The following is a 27,217-nucleotide window of genomic DNA, read 5'->3' as shown; positions in this document are numbered from 1 at the left end:
CCTCCAACATTGTATCCCAGGGCCTGAAGGGTGGATCCAGAGGGATCTTATCCTGTGCAGGGAGGACATGGATGGCCCTCCTGCCATCCCTGCGTTTGGAGTTTCATTTATTTATTTAAGACCAGCAATCTGTGAATTATTTAACAGCCACCAGTGCCTTTTCCATGGCACCAGGACACAGGATATGGTTCCCTGCCTCTTCCTTCCCTTCGGAGCCACATTCCACTCCCTATCCCATGCCAAGGAGTTCAGCCCAGACCTGGATGGGATGGGAACTCACTTGGCTCCAAGCAGGCTGCGGGGGTCAGTGTTGTTTCTGACTCCCCCATGGGGATCTCAATCCTAGCAGGATCCCAGAGTTTTGTGGGGATACTCAGTGATGGGGGGGATAATACTGTGGGAATGCTCAAGACTAGGAGGGATAACACTGGGGGGCATGCTCAGTGCCGGGGAGATGCCCCCCCAACACCACTGTGGTGCTCAGCCATGTGTGGTGCCCCCATTCCCACCCCAGGATCCACCCCCTGCATTCCTCCCATCCCACAGATGACTCACGCTGGCAGTTACTGACTGTCCTTTATTACTGAGAGCAGGGGCTGCCTCCAGAAAACGAGGGGCCCCACTCCCCAAAAATAGGATTCTTCAAAGGAGGCGCCCCGACCCGTGCGCCCCATCCTTGGCATCGCCAGCCGGGCACCCCCCGCTCCAGCCGCTCCCCAGCCAGGCCGGGCTGGGCTCTTTATTGGATTTTTTATCTTTTTTTTTCATTTTTTTTAATCTTTTTTTTTTTGTCCTGTTTTTCTTTATTTTACACACCAGTTGGATGTTACCGTCACATGAAGAAGAGAGAACCTGAACAAGATCACGGCTATGAGCTCTAGAGTTAAAAATGAACACACAAACCCCCGGGGAGCCCGACCGCGGACGAGGAATCCAGCCTGGAAAAGCGGGGTGCCCGAGGGGCCGTGGGGGGCACCCGGCTTGGCACAGCCCTGGCCCTGCCACCTCTTCCCCAGGCATGTAAGTCTCTTCTTTTATGTTAAAAAAAGAGAGAATATGACAAAAATACAAATGTCCCTAAAAGCGTTGTTATTACTGTAATAGCAGTATTATGACTTCTCTCCAGATTGTCCAAAATCGTCTAAACTGGGGCTGTGGGAGCTGCTGGGAGCCAAGGTTGCCACGGGGGGAGCAGGAAGACTGAGGATGATCTGGTGTCTGCCACGGAGAGCCACCACCGACCCCCTTGTCACCGCTGTGGGGGCTCCCAGGTGGGTCTGTCCCTGTTTTTGGGGGTCCCAGGGAGTGGAGTGGGAAGGGGTCTGGCGTGTGCATCCCAGGGCTCCGTGGGGATGCTGCTGCTGGCACTGATCCTGCCAGGCTGGCTGTCCCAAGGAATGCCACCAGCCCGGGGAATGTCACCTGCCCTCGATGGGGACAACAGCGCTCGCTCCACCCTTTATCCCCAGGGGTGGGCACGGAGCTCCCGGGGCAGCCCCGGCGCCCGGATCAGCCCGGCTGGAAGGGGACCCTGTGGAGCTCTGCATTCCCCCGAGGGGCCCCTTCCAGCCCGGGCTGGGCGGGAGGGCAGGACCGCGGTCCCCAGGGCGGCTTGGGGACCCGCCGCTCCCGCCGAAACCCGAGACGGAGGTAAAGCATCGAACCCGGCTGAAGGCAGTGCACGAAGGAGCCCGCTTTGGATTAGGAACTGTGTCATGGCTTCCGATCCCAGGAAAAGGGGCTGTCCCCTCCCCTCGGTGTGGGGGCGCGGGGGGACGAGCTGGGGCAGGGGGGCTCCGTGGCTCCGCTGGCGGCTCCGAGAGGTTCTATGGAGCTGAAAGGGGAGGGAGGAGGGTCCCTCTTGCACCCGCAGCCTGACCCCCTGAAATGGGGCGGGGGGCGAGGCCGGGGAGGGGCCGAGGGGCTCCGGGAGCGGGGCTGGAAGCACTCGCAGAAGTCCTGCCCGGTGGTGGGAATAGGGATGGGGGGACATCGCTTCTGGCACCTCCTCGGCCGGGGCTGGGCTGGGGGCGGCTCCGCACCCCGCGCCCCAGGGAGAGGCGAAGCCGGGGCTCGGGGGGCTCCGTCCCCGTCCTCCCGCGGGGTTCCCGCCAGCCAGGCCGCTGTCCCGCCGGTCCCGGGCCGCGGGAAGGGGCCGGGGGCTGGCAAGGGGGACCCCGAGCCCGCGGTGCGGGGGCGCTCAGGCCTTCAGCTGGTGCCACTGTGCCACCGCCTGCCGCGGGCGGGCGATCATGTCCTTCCAGTGCTTCACCTCGCCGGGACCGCTCTTCCAGGACAGGTAAATCTGCGGGAAACGCATCCCTGGAGCCCCCGCGGCCTCTCCATGCCCACCCATCCCGCTGCCCGGCGCTGACGCCTTCACCCCCAAACTGCTGCAGCCCCGCTTTTCCGGGCTCGGCACGGGGCCGCGCTATTTTTATCCCTCAGTTTTCCATATGGCACCGCGGAAAAGTGCGTGTGCCAGCTCTCGCTGCTGCTGCTGCTGCTACCACCTTGGGGAGCCGGTGCCACGGATCAGCGCGGAGAGCCGGGATGGAGCCGGGCTCGCTGCTAATTATGCGATCAAAAGTGATTAGCGACTCTCAGGCCACGGCGGGGTTTTAAGGGAGAGCGGGATATCGTGGCCACTGCCTGTCCATCCCTGGAATCAGGCTCTTGGATGTGCCCACACTGGGGACGTTGCCACCTCCTCCCCTGCTCGGCAGCCCGCAGCGCTGATCCAGGGATTTATTTAATGGATTTATCCCCACTGCTGAGTTGTCCCGACCCCAGCGCGGCGTTTGGGGATCATGGATGGGGATTATGGCGCTCGTTTGTCATCGTTGTGCTAACGATGAGCTGGGTGATTTCATGGATAATTCCACCGCTCCCATCCCCGGGAGTAATCCCAGGGGGTGGGATCCATCCCAGTGTGTCTCCTCATGCTCCATCCCTCCATCCCTGCCTTTCTGGGAGAGCTCCGGCCCTCTGTGGCTGTGACACCCAGCACGAGGGGTTCCCACCGTGCTCCCCACTGGAGATGGCACCAGGTGCTGGCAGCTCTGGGCCTGGCTGTTCCCAGTTCCCACCTGGGTGTCCCTCGGGCGTGTCACCCACCTTGCCGATGACGTCATTGCGGCTCAGCCTGTCCTTGTCCATGACGGTGATGACGATGGTGGTCTCGCGCAGCCGCTCCGTGGGGATGTCGAAGGCGAAGGACTCGTTGAAGACGGGGTTCAGGCACCTCTTCATCACCACCGTCTTCTTCTTCTCCACCCGCTTGTCCTTGTACATCAGCCACACCTTCACGTAGGGATCTGGCGGGAGAGGAGCCGCTCTCAGCCCCGGATGGGAGCCAGGGAATGCTGCCCGGGATCGGGGCCAGCCCGTGCCGTACCTGAGGTGCCCCCGATGTCCATGGCTTTGAGGTTCCTTGCCTTGATGATGTTCACCACGATGGAATTGGCTGAGGGATTGTAGCACAGCGACAGCAGCAGCTCCCCACGGCTTCCCTGCAGGACACACGTGTTCCCTGAGGACACCCACGCCCCCCAGAGCTCCTCTGTGGGAGCTGGGTGCTGGCACGGGACCCCCACCGATGCAGCCCAAGGCTGGGGTTTGGGAAGGCACAGAAAATCAGGGCAGGACAGGAGGAAATGGGGCCACCCCCTGTGGGACATTTTCTGGTCTTGCTGGAGGCAGGAGGAGGAAAAAACTTTCATTTTAGGTCTACCTGAAACAGTTTGATTTGACCCAAAATGGGACTTTGGGCTACTTAATATAAAATTTGGGAAGAGAAAAATCTCCGTCAGATGTTGAAGGATAAAATATCCCTGTTGTGATGGGGGATGTTCCTCTTGGGACACTGCAGGGGCAGGGAGTCACCTCCCCTCCCCAGGGGGATGAGGGGGCATCCAGGGCCTTACACTGCCATCACTGCAGGGCTTCAGGTCCTTCCAGAAGGTCTGCATCTGGGTCAGGTCCACCTTGTTGAGCGGGATGGACACCTCCCCAATGGGATCATTGCGGCTGAAGCGGTCGTAGTCCAGGACCTGGAGGTACAGCACCCGCTGCACCACCTTCTCGTAGGGGAACCCTGTGGCACAGGTGGAAAAGCCAAAGGAGATGAGGAGCAGCAGTTCCAGCACTGCTCCACCCTTCCTGTGCTGGTGGCAAGAGCCTGGCACCAGGCAGAGGACAGGGAACAGCCCATGGCACAAGGAGCTGCTGCCACATTAATTCCCACACCTGCACCTATCCACAGGGGCACGGAACCTTCCAAACCTTCCCCTACATCCCCCTTATGGGATGCACATCCAGCCTGGCCTCAGTGGCTTGGCCAACCCATCGCATCACCAGCAGCCACCAGGAGGGTCTCATGAGGCTTCGCTCCCACCCTGATCCCCTCCAACCCATCCCAATCCATACCTTCGAAGAGGAAGGTCTCATTCCAGTGCGGGTTGAGGTTCTTCCTCTTGACCTTGGTCTCCAGCTTGTGCTTCTTGTCGGGGAGCAGGTAGATCTTGACGAAGGGGTCGCTGGTGCCGCTGAAGTCCTTGGCCGGCAGCTCCTGCGCCTTCAGGATCTTCACGGTCAGGGTGGACTCCTGGAAGTTGTAGCCGACGCTGAACTGGATGCGGCCCAGGTTCTCCCGGCTGACGCCCTCGTGGCCCTCGTCATCCTCGGAGCCCGGGGAGAGCTGCGGGAGGGGGGCAGAGGAGGGGGGTGAGCGCAGCGCCGGGGACAGGCGGGGGCCCGAGCCCCGTCCCCCAGACCCCAGCCCCGGCAGCTGTCAGGGGGCATCAGCCTCTGCCCGGCTTCCCGCCGCCCCCACCGCTTCCGACGGCTGCTGGCTCGGCGCCACTCGTCCCGCGGAACGGGAGCTCCAATTAGCCAAATTCCTCCTGACAGCGCATCCCTCACGTGTCCAGCACCGCTCGCTCCCCCGTGCCAGCCCGGGGGACGCGTCCGCGCCGCCTCGGCTCGGCCGACGGGGACTCGGCACAGCGGGCGGGGACGTGCCGGAGCGCTTGCGGATGGCGCGGGGAGGAGCCGGGAGGGTTGGACACCGAGCGTGGAGACCGCCAAACCCAGCGCACCCCACCCACCCACCATGAGCATCTCGCTGGTCAGGGAGTTGACCAGGTCGGAGACGGAGGAGTGCGGCTCCGTCTTGCGGTCGGACTCATCGTGCGGCGGCTGCCCCGGTGCCGGTGCCGCGTTCCCAGCCTTCCCGGCGGCCGGCAACCTGCGGGAAGAGAGGCCTTGGAGGAGAGGGGCCGGGAGCCGGGGGCGAGACAGCGAGGGGCTTCCCGGGCGCCCTCTGCAGCGGGCACTGAGCCAGCGACGGACGCTGCCGGGACACGCGGTGGCTGCAGCCCGCCAGCGTCCCGGCCCTGTCCCAGCGCCAGCTGGTGGCCTGGCACCTCTGGGGCGCGCCAGCAGGTCCCCTGGCCACGTCCCACGGCGATGGCAGGCACAGCGCGGTCCCCACAGCACCCACAGCTCTGGCTGCTCCTCACACACCAACACCCTGCTGTCCCGGTGGGTGCCAGGCACCCACGGGTGCTCCACGTGGGCTCGCTGCCCCTGTCTCGTTTCACAGCCCTGGGATCACTGTCCTGGCTGTCCCCACACTCGGTGGCTCCCGGGCACAGCGCCGGGCAGGGTGGGCAGCCGGGGGCGGCGGGAGGCAGACGGACAGAGCAGCCATGGAGACAGGCGGGAATGCGCCGAGGCCACGCTGCCACGAGGCATGGGGACAACGGGACACAGGCGCGTGGCGGAGGGGACAGGCAGCCCGGGATGCTCTCACCACCCCCGCCACGGCTCCTGTCCGAGCTGGGACACGGTGACAAACCACCAGACGGACCGAGAGGCGCAGGGACACACGGGAAGCCACAACATGCCACGGACACGCGCCACCACGCCAAGCACACGCAGACACACACGGGCAGGGGACATGGAGGGGGGGCGATGGGGACACCCACACGCACACACGGGATGGTACCCAGGAAGGACCGGAGAGGCCGAGGCAGCTGGGGAGGCAAAATCAGGTTAAAACCAGGGAAAATGAAGGTGGAGGAGCCGGCGGCGCGGCCGCTGAGCGAGGAGGCGCCGGTGGAGCCGGGAATGCCGGCGGAGGTCACGGATAGCGGGAGAGAGAGCGGGAGAGAGCAAAAGAAAGGAGGAGCAGCGTCGTCCAGCGCCGGCCTGCCGGGAGGGAATGGGAGAGAGGAGCGGGACGGGTGGACGGACAGACGGAGTCGCCGGGACAGGAGACGCGCCGAGGCTGGAGCCGCCGGGGACGGGCTGGAAGGAAGAAGCTGCGAAACAGGGATGGAGGAGATGTTTTGAGGAAGAAGAGCGGGTGGTCGGCAGCGTCGGGGGGCGGGAGAGCGCCGAGGCTGCCGGAGCGCGTCCCCTCCGCCGGCCGATCCTGCGGAGTCCAGGGAACGAGGGGCGGGAGGGATGGAGCGGGGAGCGCCATGCATGTGCTGGGATGGGTTTGGGAGCAGGGAGCTGCGGCAAGCGGGGAGCAGGAGCGGGGTCTTGCGGCACAGCCACCCACCCGCCGTGTCCCCCGTCCCCGTCCCCTCGGCACGGGCTGCCGGTGCTCCCGGCGGGGACCGGCTGCGCAGCGCGACGCCGGGGAGGGAAGTGCTAAAAGATGGAGCGAAACCAAGCGGAGCAGGGTAAAAATAGCCGGCGGGCGAGAACGGTGCCAGTTCATCCGCACGCCGAGCACACGGGGAGGCAGCGCCCGCCGGCTTCACACCTCCTCCCCGCTCCGGAGGGGATGAGCACCCGCTCCCGGCGGCGCACGGACCCTCTGCCTCTGCCAGCCAGCGCCGTGGCCGCGGCCGGGCGCCGGCGCCGGGGCTGGATGCGCTGCCGAGCCTGCGGCGCGCCGGGAATGCGGGAGCAGCCGGAGGCGAGGGGCCGTGCCGTGCCGGAGCAGAGCGGGGGTACGGAGTCCTGCCGACCCGTGGCGCTCGCTGTGCCCCCCCGCCACCGCAGCGGCGTCCCCGGGTCCCCGGGGAGCTGCCCATCCCGCCGGGATGGAGGCGGCAGCAGCGTGTCGGGATGGAACGCGGCTCAGCCCATGCGGCATCGCTCGGGGGCGCTCCCCGTGACCCCTGTCCCCGAGCGTGTCCCCCGCCCCCCTCCCCGCATGCAGCCAGGGCCGGGAAGGGCAGGAGGGGAGGGAGGAGGGAGGAGGGAGGAGGAAAGGATGGGGGTCCTCTCGGTGCCGCCGCTCCAGAGGCAGAACCGCGGGTGCCGGTGCCGGGGAGAGCTCAGACGTCCCGGTGCCCGCTGGGCCACCCTGTGCCGCTCCAACCTTCGCGCTCCACGAGGCCAGCCTCCTCCTCCTCCTCCTCCTCCACCCTGGGTGAGGCCCTCGTCTCCTCCTCCTGCGGGACTGGCCTCGTCCTCGCTCATACCTCTTGTCCCCCTGAGCGTTCGCCTGGTTCGGCTGCGTCCCAGCGGGTTGCAGGTCGGGAATATTGGCAAAGTCATCTTGCTCTGAGAGTCCCAGAACCAGGGATAGCACCACCATCCGGCCTTCCCTGCCCGGGCGGCCCCGCCGGCAGCGGGAGAGAGAGAGAAAGAGAGAGGAGAACACAGCGTCAGGCAGGGAACCGGCAGGAGCCGGCGGCGCCCCGCGGACCCCCGGCGGCCAGGGGACCCCGGCTCTCCCCGCCGGCTCCTGCGGGGTGGCGGTGCCGGGATGGGCGCACAGGGCTGTGGGGAGAAAGGCTCCAGGGAGCCCGGCAGGCGTGGATACCCGCGCTGTCCCTCTCCTCCGCCGGTCCGGGCAGGGAGGGTGCCAAAATCCTGATGAAAGGGGGGGAAAAGATGCCTGGAGGAATGAGGGAGAGCGTGACAGGAGTGAGGTGCCAGCATCATTCCATGGAGGAAGGGATTGGCGGTGCCGTGGCCAGGCTCTTTGACCTCTTCGGGTCTGTCACTGCATTTACGCCGCGGCGCCGGGGAGGGTGAGCGGGGTGAAAGAGCGAAAGAAAAATCGATGGATGGGGAGAGAGGCGGTGGGGAATGACAGCGGCTCCTCCGCTGGGAAGCGGCGCTGACTCGGCACGTCTGGGCTCTGCGGCTGCTGCTCCCTCTCCGCCGAGTCAGGCTGGAACCAGCACGGGCGCTGGGTAAACAGGGAGAACGTGACCCTCGGGATGGCTGGAGAGCCGCAGCTCCACACCGGGAAGCCGGGAAATGGAGCTGGGAGGGACCTGGGAGAGCGGAGAGGGGATGGTGGGCAGCGCACCCGAGGGTGCCTGGAGGAAGGTTCAACCCGCTCACCAGAGCGGGACAGGGTGGGATGGGCACCCAAACTTGTGTCGCTCATCTAATCCTGGTGCGGGAAGTGTCAGCTCATGGAGGGCAGGGTCACTCCTGCATCCCCTCCAAGTGCCACCAGCCTGCAGGAAGCAAAGCTGGGACCTCAGCATTCCTTTTTCCAGGGTGCCAGGGGGCAAACAGCGGCCGGGGAGGAGCTGGAGAATCCAAGGGAAGATGGAGCCGGGGGGCCCAGCTCTGCAGAGGAGGGACAATGTCATGTGCCGAGACACGGTGACAACACGGGACTCGGATTAGTGCCCGGGGTTTGATGCTGGAAATCCAGCGCCGATGGAGGAGATGGGGTTAAGGAGGATTAGAGATCCCACAGCTCCTCTGGCTGGGAATGACATCGGGGCCCAACTCACGGTCACCCGGCACGGGAGACTGCGCCACCCGCACCGTGACAACCGGGGACAACGTCACTCCCTGGGGACCTCGCTGTGGCCGTCCCTGGGGATGGAAGGGGATGGCCAGGGACGTGGCAAAGCTCATTGGGGAAGGGCACGAGCTCTTCCCTGAGCTCCCCGTGAGCCGGGGGAGACATGGACCTTCCCAAAGGCCGGGGGCAGCGTGTCCCCAAGGGGGTGACAGATGAGCGGCCGCGCCGGGGCAAGTAGAGGAGCATAGGAGAGAGGGATGGGCAGAAGGAAGGAGTAGAGGAGAGAGGGATGGAGAGGCAATGGAGAGAGCAAAGGAGCGGAGGAGAGCGATGGAGAGAGGGGTGGAGAGACCAAAAGAGCAGGAGGACAGAGCGGTGATGGAGAGTGATGGAGCAGAGGAGGGGAAGGGATGGAGAGAGGAATGGACGGGGGCGGAGAGGAGAACGCAGAGGGCAGTGATGGCGAGCGCACACTTACAGGAAGGACTTCATGTCCAAGCCGCGGTTGCGGATTTGCCCCACCACGTGGTCCCAGCTGCCGGGGTTGGAGCGGCTCCTGCCCCCGGCCATCCGTGTCTTGGAGCCGGCGGCCGTGCCCTGGCGCGCCGGGCCGCCGCCGCGGGAGCCCCGGGAGTTGGCGGCGGCGGCGGGGGAGCCGCTGTGGGCCTGCAGGTGGCCCAGGCTCTGGCTGGTGGTGGGCTGGCTGTGGTTGGCGCGCTGGTGCTGGCTCAGGGGCTGCTGCAGACTTTGCTGGCGCACGAGCGTGCGGGGCCTCTGGAATTTGGGATCGCCTGCTGAGGTGGGGATATACTCAAGGGTAGTGGCTGTGGACAGGGTGGAGTCCTCGAAACTTAGGGAGAGGAAGGGTAGAGGAGAGGAGAGAAAGGAGAAGAAGGTGAAGGGGCAAAATTGGAGGAAGGAAAAGAAGAGAGTTAGAGAGAAGATGCCCCAGCGCAGGGAGCGCTCCGGCGGGAGCCAGCGGGGGCAGCGCCCGGATCCTCCGCCTCTCGCCCGCGGCTCGGCCCTGCCGGCGGCGCGGGGGGCTCGGGCCGCCGCCATCCTGCCTCCCGGGGGGCTCGCCAGGGCCGGATGCCCACCCGCTCCCGCGGCCGCCGCTCCGCCGGCGCCTGCCCAGCACGCCGGCCGACCTGCTCTGCGGGATAATGAGGCTGCTGCGGGGAGGCAAATCCCGTGGCGCCCGCTCACGTGCTGCCAGCCAGCCCATCCCAGCGCCCCGGTCCCTCCCAGCCCAGCCCAGCCCAGCCCAGCCCAGCGCCGCGGGGGCTCGGCGGCCCTGCCCCTCCGTGCTGGGCGCTGCGGGAAGGGGGAGTCCCGCATCGCCGAACCCCCGGGGTGGTGACATTGCAGCGAGGCGAACCCAGGGCCAAGCCAGGCTCCAACCGGGGCGGGAGATCACGGGGTTGGGGGATACGGACGCAGCTCTGGTGGGACGCAGAGCCCGGGGCGCACGGGCTTCGTGTGGGCGGCGGAGCGCAGAGAGCAGGGGATGCCCCAAGGAAGCGGCGCTGGCCATGCAGCTCATGCGTGGCGCAGCCCATGCAGCCGCGCCGGATCGCCCACGGCAGCCTGGGAAGCTCGAGGCCACGAGATCAGGGGAGGAAAATCCTCCCGGGACCACTGCCCGGCACCGAGGGGTGGCCTGGAGCGGCAGCCCCCGACCCTGTCCCCGTCCCGAAGCGGTGCCATCGTGCAGGGCCAGCAGCGGGGAGGGCCAGCAGAGGGGAGGGATAAACAGCTCAAAAAAACAAAAAAAAAAAAAAAAAAAAAAGGAGGTGAAGAAAGAGCGAAAGGTGGGAGAAAGAGAGAGAGGAGGGAAGGGAGAGTGGAGAGGAGCGGAGAGCTGGGATGGACGGAGCCCCGCGGCCGGGGCCAAAGGCACTGCCCGGACGCTGCCGCCCCCCCCCTCCGCACTGCCGCCGACCTCCTTTCGTTTTCCTATCGAATCCTAAATTAGTTCAATTTACAACCTCTCAGTCACAGGAAACTAAATCTGGCTCCTGTCGGCCCCGCGCCAGCTGGAGGCGCGAGTTCCTCCAGCGCCGTGCCAGGCGGCGCCGCGCCCTGCCCGTGCCCGTGCCCGTGCCCGTGCCCGCACGGATCCCCCGGCCCCGGCACCGCCCGACCCTCGGCACGGACCCCCGGGCACCCCGACCCCGGCGGCGCTGCGCCAGGGGGATGCTGGAGAACGGGGCGCTTCGCCGCGTCCCCTAAACCCTGCCCTTGCCGCCTTGCTCCGTCCCGTCCATCTGTCCGGGTTCCCAGCGGGCTGGAGGCTGCGCCGCTCCCGCTTTTCCTCGCCTTTCCGTCCCTCCTGCTTCCCAGCGCCCCACTGGAGCGCAGCAGCCTCAGCCGAACGGGCGGTGTCACCGAGCTGTCCCCGAGCGCCCGGGACCCCCCGGCTGCCGCAGCCCAGTGCGGAGAAGCGGAGCAGGGACCGGGAACGCCGGACGGAGCCACAGCCGGCACCCCCCGCCAGAGGCACGGCGCTGCCAGCAGTGAAGGGTCCCGCCGAGACCCCCACCCCGGCCTGGAGCCCCGCAGAGCCCGGCAGAGCTCGGATTTTCCCTAAATCCCTAAAGTCCCGGACTTTCCCCAACTTTTCTCGGCATCAGGTGGCGGTGCCGGCGCCGGGTCCGGTGGCTGTGCCGGGGGCCAAGGGAGCGCACGGAGTGGGGGAAGATGTCACACACTGTCCCTGATTGTCCCTGAGGGATGGGAGCACGGGACAGCTCCTCCTGCCTTTGGGACACCACCGAGGTGGCGCTGCCTGCCCTGAGGAGCCGAGCTGGGAATGCTGAGCCGCTTTCCCACCGGGATTGGGCAGGGCCACCCTCAGCGCTGGGACAGCGCCCAAAGGTGCCGCTCCTGCCCGGCTGCCCCTGAGCCCAACACCGCTGGGAGAGCGGGAAACGCCTCCTCTCCCTCGGCACGGTGGTCCTGGGGACCCTTTGGCGGCCCGGGGGACCCGTCGGTGTCCCCAATCCAAGCGCATCCGCAGCGGGGAGCGGGCCCCGGGCCCGCCGGTCCTGGCCGTGCCGTGCCGGACCGTGCCGTGCTCACTCACTTGGACAGGCTGAGCTTCCCTGCGGCCAAGTGGCTCTGCACCGTGTGCCAGCGGCCCCGTGCCGCCTTTCCAGCTCCGGGCTCGCTGTGGGCGGACACGCTGCTCCTCATTCCATCCTCGCCGAGCCGCTGCTTGTCCCCGGGCCGGCCGTCGCGGTCCCCGGACAGCCCGGCGGCGGCCGACGCCGTCAGTTTGGCCCCTGATAACAGAGAGCCACTGGGCCGGGCCGGCGGCCGGACCCCCCCAGACAGACACGAAAGGAGCCGGACGGACACACGGATGGACGTGGGGAGCCGTCGGGGAATGAGGGGAGGGCGACAGAGCCGGAGGGGGCAGACGGACAAGAGACGGACAGACAGACAGAGAGAGAAAGAGAGACATCAGCACTGCAAATAAAAAAGGGGGGGATCCTGGCCGCGGGATGCGCGGGGGGCCTCGGCAAAACATCCAAGAGAAAGGGCGGAGGAGGGAGAGGGGCGGGGGAGGGTCCCGCTCGCCGGCAGCCCAGCCCCGGGGGGACCCGTCCCCGCACCGAGGGGGTGCCCCCAACGCGCAACCCCGTCCTGGAGGGAGATCCCGGCCGGCCCCGGGAATGCGGGAAGGAGGGGTTGCTCGTCTCCATGGGACGGCCCATGGGGTGGCGTGCGGGGAGCCCGGGAGCGAGAGGAGGAGGAGAAGGAGGAGGAGGGAAAGGGGGAGGAAGAGGAGGAGGAGGAAGGCGAGTGGGTGCTGCCCATATACTCACTACACGGAGCAAACTCGGTAAGGAGAGACTCACTTGAGGGAAAGGCGCGGATCACCATACGGAGCGTAAGGAGAAATGTTTAGGATAAACTCCTTGGGAGGGTAGGAGCTCCATTTCTGCTGCACTGTGTTGTCATTGTTATTCCAAAAGTCTCTGTCTAGATCGCTACAGCGGCCGGGTTCCGGGGGAGAAAGAAAAGGGAAATACAAGAGAGAGAAGCTGAATTCCTGCGAGAGAGAAGGGAAAGCAGCCCTCCGCCCCCGGAGCGCCAGGATCCTGCGGAGAGAGACGGGGAGCCCACCCCTCGGACACCAACACACGCACACACACACACACGGGCACGGACAGAAGGATGGATGGAAGGAAGGATGGAAGGAGGGAAAGAGCTGCGGAGAGACAGGAGCGGGCGGCTCCACCGGCTGGGAAGGAGAGAAGGATGTGGGGGGTGACGGAGGCGTCGGCGAGCGCGGAGCCTGCACGGCATTCCCAGATGTGTGTCCGTGCGCCCTCGGCACGCGTGTCCGTGTGTCCTCGCCTGCTCTGCAGCCGGCTCCTGGAAGCGCTCGGTTAACCCTGACAGTGCTGCGTGCTGGGGACCCTTGTGGATCCCTTCCCTTGTGGATCCCTTCCCTTGGGGATCCCTTCCATTGGGGATCACTTCCCTTGGGGATCCCTTCCCTTGTGGATCCCTTCCCTTGTGGATCCCTTCCATTGGGGATCACTTCCCTTGGGGATCCCTTCCCTTGTGGATCCCCTCTCTTGTGGATCCCTTCCCTTCCGGATCCCTTCTCTTGCAGATCCCTTCCCTTGTGGATCCCTTCTCTTGGGGATCGCTTCTCTTGTGGATCCCTCCTCTTCCAGATCCCTTTCCTTCCAGATCCTTCTGGATCCCTTCCCTTGGGGATCCCTTCTCTTGTGGATCCCTTCCCTTGTGGATCCCTTCCCTTGGGGATCCCTCCCCTTGCAGATTCTTTCCCTTGTGGATCCCTTCCCATGGAACCAGCCTGCTGCCAGCACAGAACCTGGATCTCCTGGCTCTGGGAAGCCACTGGAGCTGTGTTCCAGGGGCTGGGGGGCCCAGCAGCTCCCGCTGGTGCTGGGAGACTGGAAAAGTCTCCAGTGCCCAGCTGCAGCTCCGGGTGGATCCCAGCTGTATGAAATGTGGAGTTTGGGAAAGCTGCCCATGCCATGTCACGAGGTGGGATGCGCCTTCCCCTCCATTCCCAGCTCATCCTGGTTGGCTGGGAGCAGCCATCCAGGTGCCCCTGCACCCTGACAGCACCCAGGCCAGCCATGGGAGGAAGTTTTCCATAGGCTTATTCCAGGCAGGAGCTTTTTCCCTCCTGGTGGTCCAGCTCCCTCCTCCTGGAGGCCTGCGGAGCGTGTGGAGAGGCGGTGCTGGATCTGGGATGCCCAGGAGAACACCCGCAGCTTCCAGCCTCCACCTCACTCCCCAGCCAGCACTGTGGGATGCCCCAGCTGGGCCCTCCTTCCTCCATGGAATGCCCCAGCTGGGCCCTCCTTCCTCCATGGAATGCCCCAGCTGGGCCCTCCTTCCTCCATGGAATGCCCCAGCTCTCCTTTCTCCATGGAATGCCCCAGCTGGGCTCTCCTTTCTCCATGGAATGCCCCAGCTCTCCTTTCTCCATGGAATGCCCCAGCTGGGCTCTCCTTCCTCCATGGAATGCCCCAGCTCTCCTTTCTCCATGGAATGCCCCAGCTGGGCTCTCCTTTCTCCATGGAATGCCCCAGCTCTCCTTTCTCCATGGAATGCCCCAGCTGAGCTCTCCTTTCTCCATGGAATGCCCCAGCTGGGCTCTCCTTCCTCCATGGAATGCCCCAGCTCTCCTTTCTCCATGGAATGCCCCAGCTGGGCTCTCCTTCCTCCATGGAATGCCCCAGCTCTCCTTTCTCCATGGAATGCCCCAGCTCTCCTTTCTCCATGGAATGCCCCAGCTGGGCTCTCCTTCCTCCATGGAATGCCCAGGGAATGCAGAGCTGCTCCAGCCCCGCCGGGCAGAGCTCAGAATCCACACCCCGGCCCAGAGCGTCCCTGGGGACACCCACACCGACATTCCCGTGACTCCACGGCTCAGTGGGACACGTGGGGATGCTGGAGACACCCACCAGCTCTCCCAGTCTCCCCTGGAGGGAGCTCCTCTCCCACTGGGAGAAGGGATGGCCACCTCTGTCCTTCCTCTCCCCCCCCATTTCTGGCACCTACTTGATGGTTTTCTTCTCGCTGCGGCCTCGGCTGGAATCCGGAGTTCCCACAGTCTCCAGGGAAGTCTTGTAACGCTTTCCCTGTGGAAAAGAGAGGAGAGGGGGTTAAGGGGGTCACAGAGGACCCCTGGAATATCCCAGTGGAAGATGGGAACTGCCACCACCTAGAGAATTTGACCTGGATTTTGCGATTTTGCCCTTTCCCCTATGGTCTCCAGGCTCCATCCCAGCCATCCAGGCAGCAAAATTCCCAAAGGCTCCATCCCTTGGTCCCTGGGGGCTCGTGCCCTGCCTCACCCCAAGGACAGCATGGCCACAGCCGCCAGCATCCCATTCCAGGGCCTCACTGGGAAGGAGTGGATAATTTTAGGCCTAATTGGGCCTGAATTAATTGAGTTCACCTTTCCCAGCGCCAGGGAAGTGCTGCCATAGGATAATGAAGCTGGAGCTGGCTCCAAACTGGGGCTGGTAATCAGGGCACTCCGGCAGGTTCCGAGCACTGCAATTAATGCCAATTATCCAACAATTGGGAGCGAGGATGCTCCATGCAGGGCCAGGTGGATGAGGTGGGATGGGAATAGCTGCTGGAGCAGGATGAGGTGGAGAACCAACCCTTGCATCCCACTGTCCGGGACCTCAGGAGGCAGGCCTGGCCCTGCCTGCCCATGGAACGGGAATGTTTCTCCTTTCTCCTTCTTCCCAGCCTCTTCAGATCCACATGGAGCCATTACCTTGGCTTGCTGGGACACCTGGACCCTCAGCACGGTGTCCTTGGGCAGCCAAGGGCTAATCCTGCCAGGAGCTGCAGGGAAACACACCTGGACCTCCTTGGGTTCACATTGGCTAATCCTGCCAGGAGCTGTTGGATCTCCTTGGATGCCCGAGGGCTGATCCTGCCAGGAGCTGTAGAGGAACACCTGGACCTCCTTGGATGCCCCTGGGCTAATCCCACCGGGAGGCACGGGGCTGCCTGACCTCGCTGGATGCTCTCAGGCCATCCCAGAGGGAATCATCCCCCAATCCTGCGCTCATCCGTGTCCCCAGCTGCGGCGGCTCGGGGCTCCCGGGGACACGGCCGCGGTGGCCGCCCGGGCTTGGCCGTCATTCCCTCATCCCGCTCCAGCTCCCGGCGCTCCCGAGGGCCGCTCGGGATGCGCCTTCCCGGCCAATTCACACTCCTTTGTTCCTCTGCCAGCGCCAGCCTCCTGCTTTCCAGTGCTTTTTCCTCTCTCTCCCCATCCCCTGCGTGGCACCTGGAAGGGCCCTTCCCACCCGCCGCCCTGCGGAGCCCCTCTGCCATTCCCAAGGGAATGCTGCCTTCCCACGGCTGGGGGTGGGCATCTCCCCGGCGGGAAGCGCCGCTGCCATCGCAGCGCTTGACCCAGATTCGATTCCGACGGCGAAGGAAACGTGGCCGAGCACGTCCTGCTCCCGGGAGAGGAGGAGGAGGAGGAGGAGGAGGAAGGATGCGGGAGGGCGGGAGCGCTGTCCCAAGCCCCGGTGGCGGTCGGGGAGGGATGAGGGATGCCCAGCGGGTGGCACGGATGGCTCACGGCGCCCGGCGCTGCCAGGCAAGGGCTGGCCGCCTTCCCACGGGGCTTTTCCAGGCAGGAGCGTGCCCAGCAGGACAGGGGCCAGCTCGTTCCGGCTCGTCACCAATATATATCCATATATTTGGAAACTTCCCTTTGTGCCACACAAACACTTTCGCCCAAACATTTCATTAGCGCATCCGGAAAAGCCCAAATAAAAGCTGCAGCCGGCGGCTCCGGGGAGCTGCCTCCGCTTGGCTGTTGCTGCCCTGGAACAGGGAATCGCCCCCTGGCTCGGGGGGCGCCCGGGATGCCGGCAGGGCGGCGGGGAGGGCGGCCACACTCACCATTTTCCGCTGGCACCACTGGCAGATCCCGCAGAGGACGATGGTGACGCTAAGGCTGACGGTGATGATGGCTGAGACCAGGAGCACGTCGCGGGAGGGGGTCCCTGGGGGGAGCAGAGCACAAAGGGGGGGTCAGAGCCGAATCCTGGGGTGTCCCTGCCGGGGCGCAGGGAGGGAAAGCACAGGGAATGTGATCCGACAGGCTCCAACTCATTCTGCAGTGTCCCGTCACGGTGGCCATCCTTTGGCTTCCGACGAGTGTGTCCTGGTGGGAATGCGCCCTGAGCCCTTCCCGGGAGCTCAGGCTGGAGCTTCAATCCTCACTGGCACCCCGGGAGAGCCCGCAAAGGCCGCGGCCGCTGCTCTGTGGGCCAATCCCACCCGGATTCATCCCAAATGGCAGCGCAGGCCCACTCCTCCCAGCCTGGCCTTGGGGACAACCTTGGGGACCCCAAAAACGTGGGAAGGACCCAACAACCTCATCCATCTCCCAGCAAGCAGAATGGCCACTGTGGGTGGAATACGGCCCCGAGGCGGCTCGGGGGGGTCCGGTGGGACCCCAGACCGGCTCAGCTTTGTCTCGGGGCAGGACCCCCGGCACAGCATCCCTGTGGATGCTCCGCCTCCCGCCGTGCCCGCCGTGCCGGGATTGTCCGTGGCGGGAGCCGCAGCTGGCGGGGCCGGAGCAGCGCCGGGAGCAGCGGTGCTGCAGTATAAATATTAAACAATAAATGTTAATAATTAATTCGCCCGCAGACCTTGTTATTGTAACGCAAATTCCCGGCGGCTCCGAGGCCGGGGTGAGTCAGAGTGGACCGGGAGGGGGGATCGGGGCTCGGGAATCGGCCCCGGCACGTGCCGAGGCGCCCGCAGCTCCCACATCCCCGCTGGAATCCCACCAGGAAAGGGGGCGGTGGCCGTGAAGGGGACATTGGTGACAATCCCTCGCGCACGCGGTGGGGGTGGCTTTGGGGACAGGTCCCCCCTGCAGCACCCGCGCTCTCTCCATCCAAAGGCAGCTCCTCCGTCGCTCCCGGATCACGAGGAGCCTGTGTATAAAACTCACATAGCAACTGTTGCCTAGGAGGGAATTTGGGACCAGCCCTTAATTTCCAACATTTATAAACCCCGGCTGGATAAGCTGCCGGGGGAATGGGAAGCAGCGGGCACGGCCGGAGAGCTCCGGGCGCCCCTCCTCGGATGCGACCCCGGCCAGTTCAGTCGGCACCGGGCCGTACTGGGCGGGCTGGGAATTGGGATCAGCGCTCCTTGCCCCGCCGCTTGGTGCTCCCTGCTCCAGCCCGGGAGCGCCGTGACCCCTCGGGCTCAGCCCGGAGCTCCCACAGATCCTTCGGTTCCCGCGGGGTCCGGTTCATCCTCAAATTAATCTGGAGAGGGGGAATCGAAGGAGAAGGCGAGGGAAGGGGTGGGCGCTGCGGAGGCACCGCGGTGTCTGGGGAGGGACATCAGCGAGCGCCGGGTCCCGGGGCCAAGCTCCCCGTGCCAAGGTGCCACCACCCCCCGAACCTGGCGTCACCCCGCGATCCCGATGGATTCACGGGCGGGATCCCGCCTGGGGGGCTCCAGGGGTGTCCCTGTGCACCAGGGGTGGGTCCGGCCCTTCCCGGTGGGATCCCCAGGGCGGGGGGAGCCATTCCGGGCCCCGGGCTGCGCCGCCCTCAGCATGACTTCAATGACTCGTTTTCCAGGCAATTAGCGCTCCATTAATTAAAGACTCGGAGCCGCTCGGAGCTCCTGGCGCGTCCCCAGCCCCGGGGCGCGGTGCGGGGTCCCTGTGCCGGGCGGGATGCGCAGCACGGGATGGCCCGGGGCTGGGGGATCCAGGGGGGACACGGGGAGCTGCGTGGCGCCGGGACACAGCCCCGGGAGCGGGGACAAGGTGGAAACGCGCCGCTTGTTTACGCCGCCGCTGGCCCTCCTTCCCTGCCGCTCTCCATAAATCTCCGCGGCTGCCAGCGCGCATCCAGGCGGGAGCACGGAGACGGCTGGGAGGGACCTGGGGGTCCACGGCCATGGGGTGCCTGCGGCCGTGGTGTCCCAAATCCCGGCGGGACTTCGCTGGTCCTGCCTCATCCCGAGTGGGGGGCAGGAGGCGGAGAGCAGGCGTCGCTCCTCGCAGGGATCGAGGTCCCAATCCCGTCCCACGTGCTGGCAGAGCAGGGGATGCTGCGGAGGCTGGGATGGAAGGGGGTGGAACATCCCTGCGGCTCTTTCATCAGGATTCAATGCCACTTGACGGGATATAATTCCACTTTTCCAGGCCGGTATTGATGAGGGGATTACCTGCCTCCTTAGCGCTGCAGCTCTCCAGAGTGGGATTTGTGCTGCGTGGGCCAGGGAGGAGGGTCCCTGTTCCAGGGGGACAGGGCTCTGGATGCGGGCAGAGGGTCCTCATGTCAGGGGAGAGTCCCTGTGCCAGGGGAGAGAGTTCTGGATTCAGGGGCAGGGTCCCTGTGCCAGGGGAGAGAGTTCTGCATTTGGGGGAAGGGTCTCCATGGCAGATCCAGGACAAGCAGGGAGCCCCTGCACCCTTCACAGTGCCCAGTTCGGAGTGGGAGATGGGGGATGTTTGGGAGACAGGGATGCGGTCACATGCCTATCCTCCTTCATCCGCAGCTCCTGCCGCCTCGGGATTAGCTGCCTCCGGAGCACGAGCGAGCTCTGGCCTTTATGGATGCGAGGGAACACTTCAAACCCGACCCCGGCACAAGGAGAGGTGCGGAGATCCAAGAGGGATTAGCCCTCTCCAGCGGCGGGTGAGATGCACCCGGGGCTGGGAAGAGCTGCCAGCGCCGACAGATCCCACACACGGCTCAGCTCCGGCGTGTGCGGGAATGGTGGGTGTGGGAGCCACGGCACAGCCCGTTCCAGGGGCACCCAAAAGTGTCCCTGGGCATCCTGGTAGCCCTGGGCATCCTGGTGATCCTGAGCATCCTGGTGATCCTGTGCTTCCTGGTAGCCCTGGGCATCCGGGTGATCCTGTGCATCTTGGTGGCCTTGGGCATCCCAGTGATCCTGCAAATCCTGGTGGCCCTGTGCATCCTGGTGATCTTGGGTATCCCAGTGATCCCACACATCTCAGCATCCCTGTGCATCCTGGTCACCCTGTGCATCTTGGCGGACTTGTACATCCCAGTGATCCTGCACATCCCAACATCCCTGTGCGTCCTGGTGGCCCTGGGCATCTCAGTGTCCCTGGGCATCCTGGTGTCTCTGTGCATCTTGGTGGCCATGGGCATCCCAGTGATCCCACACATCCCAGCATCCCTGTCCATCCTGGTGGCCCTGGGCATCCTGGTGGCCCTGGGCATCCCAGTGATCCCTGAACATCCTGGTAGTCCTGGTGCATCTTGGTAGAAACGTACATCCAAGTGTCCCTGCACATCCCAGGGTCCCTGTGCATCCTGGTGTCCCTGACATCTTGGTGTCCCTGTGCATCCCGGTGTCCCTGTGCATCCCAGCAGCCTTGGACACCGTGGTGGCTTTGTGGTGCTGGTGGCGCTGTGCACGCTCAGCTCCAGGACAGGCATTGCTGGGGCCCATCAGGCTCATGGGCAGCTCCATCCATTTCCCTCCGGTTCCCTGTTTCCCTGTGCCTATCCCAGGATTCAGCCCCATCATCTCCAGCCGAAGCCCACGGCCCTGGAGCAAGGCTGGGAAGGCAAAGCCCCTGCAAGGGACATCCAGGGATGGTTCCAGCTCTCCCAGACAATGACTCCTGCACAGGATGGAGAGGCTGGAATCTCCATGGGGTGCCAGAGGCTTTGGATGAGCAAAGGCTTTGGAACAAGCCTCACACCTGTGGCACCACGGCTGGAACCGACCTCCCTGCAGGTGTCCCACTGAGGATGGCCCTGTCCAGGCTCTCAGGGCCACATTTTTGGATCCAGACCCCGAAATTCCCAGCTTTTGTGGACAGTCCCTGGCTGCTGCTCAGCATTGCAGCCCTGGAGCATCCTCCCACTCACCCTGTTCCAGCGGCGAGATCCATGGATGCCAAGCACCCTGGGGGAGAAAATCAAAGCCGTGGGGAGCCCCCCCAGGCCAGGCTCCCGCTGAGCTCCCTGCAAGCGGTGATCAAAGCCGGCATCCGCAGCTCCACACGCAGAAACGGCTCCATGTGCCAAGCCGCCAAACCGGCAGCGGAAACGCGTGCATTCCCGGGAAAAGGGCAGCGGGAGAAGGTGCCAAGCGAGCAGCGCGTCCCCCCGCCCCCTCCCCAACATTCCACCGCCATCGTGGTGGTGGCGAGCTGCGGAGCCGGAGCGGGATGTGACGCCGAGCTGGATGGGGATGGATGGTGGTGCCGGGGAGGATGAGGACGGTGGTGCCGGGGAGGAGCTCCGGGATGGGAAGGGACGGGGCAGGAACGCGGCGTCGGAGCGGCCCCTCGTGCTGCAGGGCCACACGGCACCGAGCGAGGTGGCCGCGTTGTCACCACGGGGCTCCCCAGATGCTGCCTGCCTGGCGCCAGGCCATTAATTCCTCCTCTGCTCATCCTCCCACTCATTTGCTTGATATTTCCCAAACCTCTTATTTTTAGGATGCAGCTGAAAAGCTGTGAATTTGCAGCTCTCGCTCCTGTGCAGGATCCCGGGCGCGGGGCCGGGGGAGCCGGCCCGGACCCCCGCGGGCGCAGCAGGAACGCGGGATCCGAGCCCTTGGCACAGGGACAGGAGAAGGGATGGGCACGGAGGGGGACGAGGCTGTGCTGCCGTGCCTGGTAACAGCCCGGTGGGCATTTTGGGAATGCTGCGAGCCAGGCTTGGCGCGTCACGGGGAGGAGCGGGAGGGCTGGGCCAGCTGGGCCCGGCGGTGCCACCTGCCCACGGGCTCCCGGCGGCTCTGGAGAAGTGAGGGATCATCGGGAGCCCCACGGCCATCCCGCTGCCCGGCAGGATCCCGGGATGAGCCTCGGGGGAGAGCAGCGGTGCCGCAGCTCAGCGCCCCAGGCGTGCTCTGGGCGGGAACGGGCGTCTGCTCCCCATGTGTCTGTCTATCCGTGCGTCCTCCTCTCCAACACATCCATCAATCTCTCCATCCATCCATCCATCCATCCATCCATCCATCCATCCATCCATCCATCCATCCATCCGTCCGTCCGTCCGTCCGTCCGTCCGTCCGTCCGTCCATCCCTCGTACACATCTGCCTCTCCGTCCAGCCATCTGTCCGTCCCCCGGAGCTGTCAATCCGGCCGGCTCTGCCTCCCCCACGCCGAGCTGCCGGTCCTGGGGGGCTTCGGGGGGCAGAGCCCACCGACACCGGCCCCGCCACGGGCTGGTCCCACGGGCGGCTGGGCCGGGTGAACGCCGACCCAAAACACGGCACAGCTCTGCCCAGATGTTCCCAGGCATCCCCTGTCCCCGCCAGCTGCCGTGCCGTCCCTCCTGTGTCCCCTCCAGTCCTGATGCCACCCGTCCCTGCTCCGCGACCACAGCAAGCAGGAGTTGGGCACGGAGGGAGAATTTGGCAAGGGAAGGCGCTCCTTCCCTGGTGCCGGGCTATTTTTGGCCGAGGATTTCCGGAGAGCCGTGTGGTTTCTCTGCCTCGTGGTGCCCACCGAGCCTCTCTTCCTGAGGAGCACCCAGAACCCCGGAGCCCCCTCTGATCCCGCGGTTTGCATCCATTTCCACCCCCATCTCCATCCCCATCCCCATCCTCATCCCCATCCCCATCCTCATCCCCATCCCCATTCCCATCCGCATTCCCATGCCCAGCCCCATCCCAGCCCCAGCTCCCGAGAGGACGCCGCTCATCCCCTGGGCCAGGCTGGTGCTCCCCGTCATCCCTGCTCCCAGCCGAGCCCTCGGGCATCGCTCCCCAGCCCGGAGTGACCCCAGCCCCCCTTCCCTTGGCGCAGGATCCTCTCCCGGCGCTGGAGGAGCGCGCTGGGCTCTCATCCCGAGTGGCACTGCCAGCTCCCGCGCCGTCGCCACTTAGCCTCTCGCCCCGGGGCTCTCCATCACTGCCGAGCCCTTCGGGTGACAGCAGGAGAGAGGGAGGGCACGGAGCCAGCGGCTCCCAGGGAACAAGGGCGGGCAGGCTCCTCGCAGCCCATCCCGGCTCCAGGAGCCCCCGCTGGCCTCCCCAGCTCCCCGATCCCCCCCGGGCAGAGCCCCCCGGTCTCGTCACCCGGGACCCACGGGCTGTGACAGCAAGGCCGCCGTGGGGACAGGATTCCCGCAGGGAGTTCAGGGATGGGGGATGCTCGGGTCAGCCCTCAGAGCAGGGGGCTGGTGCTGCTGGGAGAGGAAGAAGAGGCTTGGAGGGGAACACATGGAAAGATGGAGAAACGCAGCTCGGAGGGAGGAGGCAGAGGAGGGGAATGAAGGGCCGAGGAAGGCCCCAGAGGGAGGACTGGGGACTTAGATATGGGAAGGTGCCCGGGCTGGGTGGGGATGGCGGAAATCCTCCAGGAGCGCCTGATCCCGCGGCTGCATCCTGCAGGGACACCCAGGCAGGGTCATCCGTGGGGCAGCAGGGATGGCCATCCTTGGTGGAGCGGGGACAGGACCCATCGCCCCCCGCAGCCACCGGTGTCCCACAGCCCCAGCCGCAGGGGGAGAGCCGCTCACCCCACCTTCCCTGGACACCCGGAGCCCCCCGAGCTGCCTCCCGCGGGCCGTGCCCCCCTCGCAGGGCCGGGAGCGGGGCTGCTGCGCTGCGCTGTCCCTCCGCGCCGCGCCGGCTCCGTCCCCGCCGGCGCGACCGCTTCCCTTCAAAGCTCATTAACTCCCCCCAAGGTGACCCTCTCCCTCCTGCAGCCAGGCCCGGGGACGCCAGGAGGGGACGGGGCGCTGGGGGGGCACCCGGGGCTGGCAGCGGGGCGCGGAGCCTCCCGTGCCACAGCCACAGCGCTGGCGCCCACAGGGATGGGGATGCTCCGCTCGGCGCATCCCTGCCCGCCGCCCCCCAGCCCAGCCCGGCCCCACAGACACCCCCAGCCCCCCGGCAGCCACAGCCAGGGGGGTCCGGGCCCTGCTCCACGCTGGGGCTGTGCCCATCATGCCCGCGCTCCGGCGGCTCTCCGGGAGCCGCTCCCTCTCCGGATCCATCCATAATGGATATTGTAGCTGAGCCCCCGGGGGCCGGGGGGTGGCAGCGATATTATCTGCATCTGTCTTCATTCCCCGCTCCCCCCTCCTTCCTCGGCAGGCGGAAAAGCCGCGAGATCAGGCGCTGGAAAAGCCGCCTCCGGCTCCGCTCCTGCTCCTCGGAGTCAGGGGGGATCAGCGAGACCTCCCTGCCAGACCCCCCGCCCGGCGGGAGCCCCCAGTCCCTGTCCTTGCTGCGCTCAGGGGGGTCCTGGGACGCGCCAGCGCGGGCGTGGGGAGACTGGAAGGGCTGGAATTGGTGGGAGCGAGGAACGCCCACCGTGGGGGGCTCGGCATCCGCGTGGAGCCCCCACCGCCAGGGAAAGCGGGATGGAGCCGCCGGGGGGACAAAGGGCCGGGCTGAGGCCGCGGGGATGCTCCGAGGCTCCGGCTCGGGCTGGAGCGGAGGGGCTGGCTGGGAGGGGACCCGGAGCGGCGCAGGACGGGGGTCCCGGTGGGTCGGGGGCTCCCGCTCCGTGCGGGACGCGGCTGCAGCAGGTGCCCGGCCAGGCCCGTGCGCGGCCATCCCCGCGCTCTTTGTCTGCCTTCCCGCCCTGTGTCACGCTCCCTCATGCCGCCCGCAGCCCCTCGGCGGCCCCCGCCCCGCTGCTCGCCCTGCGCCGGCCCCTCTGGAAGCGCGGCTCCGCTTCCCATCCCCGGGAGCTGCTCCCAGCTCCAGGGGCTCCATCGCCCGCTCCGAGGCGGTGCGGGGGGAAAACAGGCAGCTGCTGCCTGGTTATTGATTCACCACCTCCAGCCGCCGCGCGGCTCGGCTCGGAACGCTTCCAGCCGGGAAAGATGGGGACGTGGGGAGCAGGGCCCCCGAGAGGGGCTCGCTGCTGAGATGGAGCTCTGGGGTGCGAATGTCACCCGGAGGGGACAGCTGGGGCCAGCAGGGGGACAGGGATGGGGTGGGGAGAGGCTGGCAGGGCCAAGGGAGCTGTCCGGTGTCCCCAAAGCACAGGGACCTGTCCCTGTGGCACAGAGGGCACCTTTGCGGGCAGCCCCAAGCTCTGCCTGGCGCCTGGACGCGGCTCCCCTGACACATGGTTTGGGGGTCCCCCAGCAGCACAGCCCCCTGCGGCCCCCCAAAAATGCCTTGGGAAGCGCCTCAGCTTAATCCCAATTCCCAACACCCCTCGCCAGCCAAGACCAGACTCCCTCGGGCGTCTCCAGCCCCAGAACCGCCCCAGCAGCACCTCCGGGCTGCTCCCCAGATCCCTCTTTCCCTGGGCAGCAAAGTTTCCCGAATTTCCCGGCATCTTCTCCCCCCATGACACGCAGCCAGCTCTGGGGACGCAGCCGCTGTCCCCGCACGGTGACACGGAGCAGGGCACCAGGAGGACGAGGCCGGTGCCACCTGGGGCAGCGTTTTGGGGGCACAACAGGCACTGCTTCACCCCGGGATGTGGCTTGGCTGGCTCTTCCCAAATCCTGCGGGGGTGTGAGATGACAGCACCCCCTCAACCTCCATCAGGCACCACCCGGCACCCCGTCGGCAGCACGTCTGGAAAATGCGGGAAAGGTGGGAAGGCGGCGGGAAGCAGGCAGCGGCAGGGCGCCTGCACAGGTGTGAGCACCCCCAGCACCCCACGGCTCCGGGCTCACGGCACAGCCGCCGCCGGTGACGTGGGAAAACTCCCACGTGACGTGAGCCCCAGCAGCACGGGATTCGGGAATTGGGGAGAGGGCTCTGTCCCCCCAAATCCCGCAGCTCCAGCTCTGCCCTGGGAGCCTCCAGCCTGCCAAGCAGAGCTGGCCGTGGCACAAGCAGCCATCAGTGGCCCACCGGCCAACGACGGGGACATCCGGCGGGGACAAGGGGGACAAACCGGGGGCAGGTGCAAAGTTTGGAGGGGGAACGAGGCAGGAGCAAATCTCGGGCACCGGGAGGGACGGGCAGCCCTGTCACGCTGCTGCCGGCGGGGACAGGCTGGCGTCCCCCCAGTGCCACCCACCCCCCCGGGTGACCTTGGGCCAAGCCGTGCCGTGCCGCGCTCCGAGCATCCCTGCAGGGTCGCGGTGCCCCGGGATGGAGCCGATGCCGGGGGGAGCGCTCGGCCCGCGGGCAGGCGCGAAGTTCCCCTCGAAGGCGGCTCGGCCGGAGCCTCCGGCTGCCGGGCAGCGGTGACGCCGTCACCTGCCGCGGGTGACAGCGCGTGGCGCGCCCCAGCCCGCCCGATCCCGCAGGCCTGGCACCTGCAGCTCTGCCCGGCGGCGCCCGCTGTCCCCGCCGGCACGTCCCCACGCCACCGCAGGACACGCCGTCCTTCTGCCCGCTCCCCGGGCCCCGGGACACGGCGGCCAGGCCCCGCCGAGCCGCATCGCTCCGGCGGCAGCATCGCTGTGTCTCCGCACCGGGCTCGGGCACCCCCAAAACGTCCCCGCCAGCGTCCCAGATTCCCCGGTGCGGGGCCGACTGCTGCCTTCCCAGCATGAGCTCAGCAAATCCGCGGCGGAGGAAGCCCCTTCCCCAGCCGCCCACCCCCGCGTGTCCTGGTGTCATTCCGGAGGTGCGGCAGGACGGGGCACGGGGACCCCCAGAAGGACGGAGGGGGCGGCAGGTGAGGAGCAGGGACGTGCTGAGCGCTGCATGCTGCTCTGGATGGCGGGATTTGGGGCTCGCCCGGGGCTCCGGGGGTTTGCTGGGGGTCTGGGGAGCGGGATGCTGCTCCCGGGGCTTGGGGTGTCCCGGGGGGGACGCGGGGCTCCAGCGGCTCCGCAGGCTGAGGAGAGGGGGGATGTGCTGGGTGTTTGTCTGGGCGCCGGCGCCCGGCGGGATTTGGGGCTCGCCCCGCGTTTTTGGGGGGCTGGGAGCAGGATGCTGCCCGCGGGGGTTGGGGTGTCGCCGGGCTGGGGGTGCCGGTGGCTCGGGCAGCTCCGCAGCGCGGTGACAGCAGCGGCGGTGACTTTCTCCCCAAAGTACCGTAACTCCCGGGGCGGCGCGGGGGGAAGCGGGCAGCGGCCACGGCGGATCCCCGGGGGGGCGGCGAGCGGTCGGCCACCCCCGGTGCGTGTCCCCGCGTCCTGCGTGTGTCCGTCCCCCCCTCCCCGGCGGCGCGGGGCTCACCTGCGCTGGCAGCCTCCGGGTGCAGGTACATGGTGGCGGGCGGCGGCGGGGCGCGGCGGGGCGGCGGGGCGGCGGCTGCCCGGTGCGGCGGGGCCGCGGCTCATCAGACGGCGGCGGAGGCGGCGGCGGGAGGGGGCGGCGGGGCGGGGGGCGGCGGCGGGGCGGCGGGGGCCCGCATGCGGCGGCGGGGGGCCGGGAGCCCCGCGGAGCCCGTGCTGGCCGCCCGCTGCTGCGGGGTGCGCGCGTGTGCGGGTGCGTGTGCGGGTGCGTGTGCGGGTGTGTGCGGGTGCGTGTGCGGCGCGATCCTGCATCCACTTGCTGCTCGCTGCTGGCGGGATTGGAAACTGCAGCCGCCGGGAAGG

At 66.7% G+C, this 27,217-nt stretch overlaps 1 protein-coding gene across 3 annotated transcripts; it reads right to left on the bottom strand.

Moving 5' to 3' along the window:
* Window positions 1-557: 557 nt before the first annotated feature.
* Window positions 558-26,925, bottom strand: SYT7 (synaptotagmin 7). 3 transcript variants are annotated; one of them, XM_058026249.1, is made up of 13 exons: window positions 26,856-26,925; window positions 16,670-16,773; window positions 14,792-14,871; window positions 12,601-12,732; window positions 11,823-12,038; window positions 9,216-9,587; window positions 7,446-7,571; window positions 5,113-5,248; window positions 4,429-4,699; window positions 3,927-4,096; window positions 3,398-3,512; window positions 3,118-3,317; window positions 558-2,305 (listed from the first exon to the last, which is right to left on the bottom strand). In XM_058026249.1, the coding sequence occupies exons 1-13, from the start codon at window positions 26,884-26,886 to the stop codon at window positions 2,201-2,203; spliced, it is 2,058 nt and encodes a 685-aa protein (XP_057882232.1). In that variant the 5' UTR covers window positions 26,887-26,925; the 3' UTR covers window positions 558-2,200. The 3 variants fall into 3 exon arrangements, with proteins under 3 accessions (XP_057882232.1, XP_057882233.1, XP_057882234.1); XM_058026250.1 differs by lacking the exons at window positions 7,446-7,571; window positions 9,216-9,587; XM_058026251.1 differs by lacking the exons at window positions 7,446-7,571; window positions 9,216-9,587; window positions 11,823-12,038; window positions 12,601-12,732.
* Window positions 26,926-27,217: the final 292 nt, after the last annotated feature.

This window comes from Melospiza georgiana, chromosome 6 (genome assembly GCF_028018845.1).
Source record: "Melospiza georgiana isolate bMelGeo1 chromosome 6, bMelGeo1.pri, whole genome shotgun sequence".
Lineage (NCBI taxonomy): Eukaryota > Metazoa > Chordata > Aves > Passeriformes > Passerellidae > Melospiza > Melospiza georgiana.
The sequence above is the reverse complement of the archived record's forward strand: the minus strand, read 5'-3'. Positions and strand labels throughout refer to the sequence as shown.

Excerpts from the sequence above, each read along its gene's own strand:
- SYT7 (XM_058026249.1), bottom strand. The coding sequence starts at position 26,886 with ATGTACCTGCACCCGGAGGCTGCCAGCGCAG. Across the intron at positions 4,700-5,112 it reads TGACCAGCGAGATGCTCATG|CTCTCCCCGGGCTCCGAGGA; the intron begins GTGGGTGGGTGG and ends CCCCTCCCGCAG. Across the intron at positions 2,306-3,117 it reads GCAATGACGTCATCGGCAAG|ATTTACCTGTCCTGGAAGAG; the intron begins GTGGGTGACACG and ends CGTTTCCCGCAG.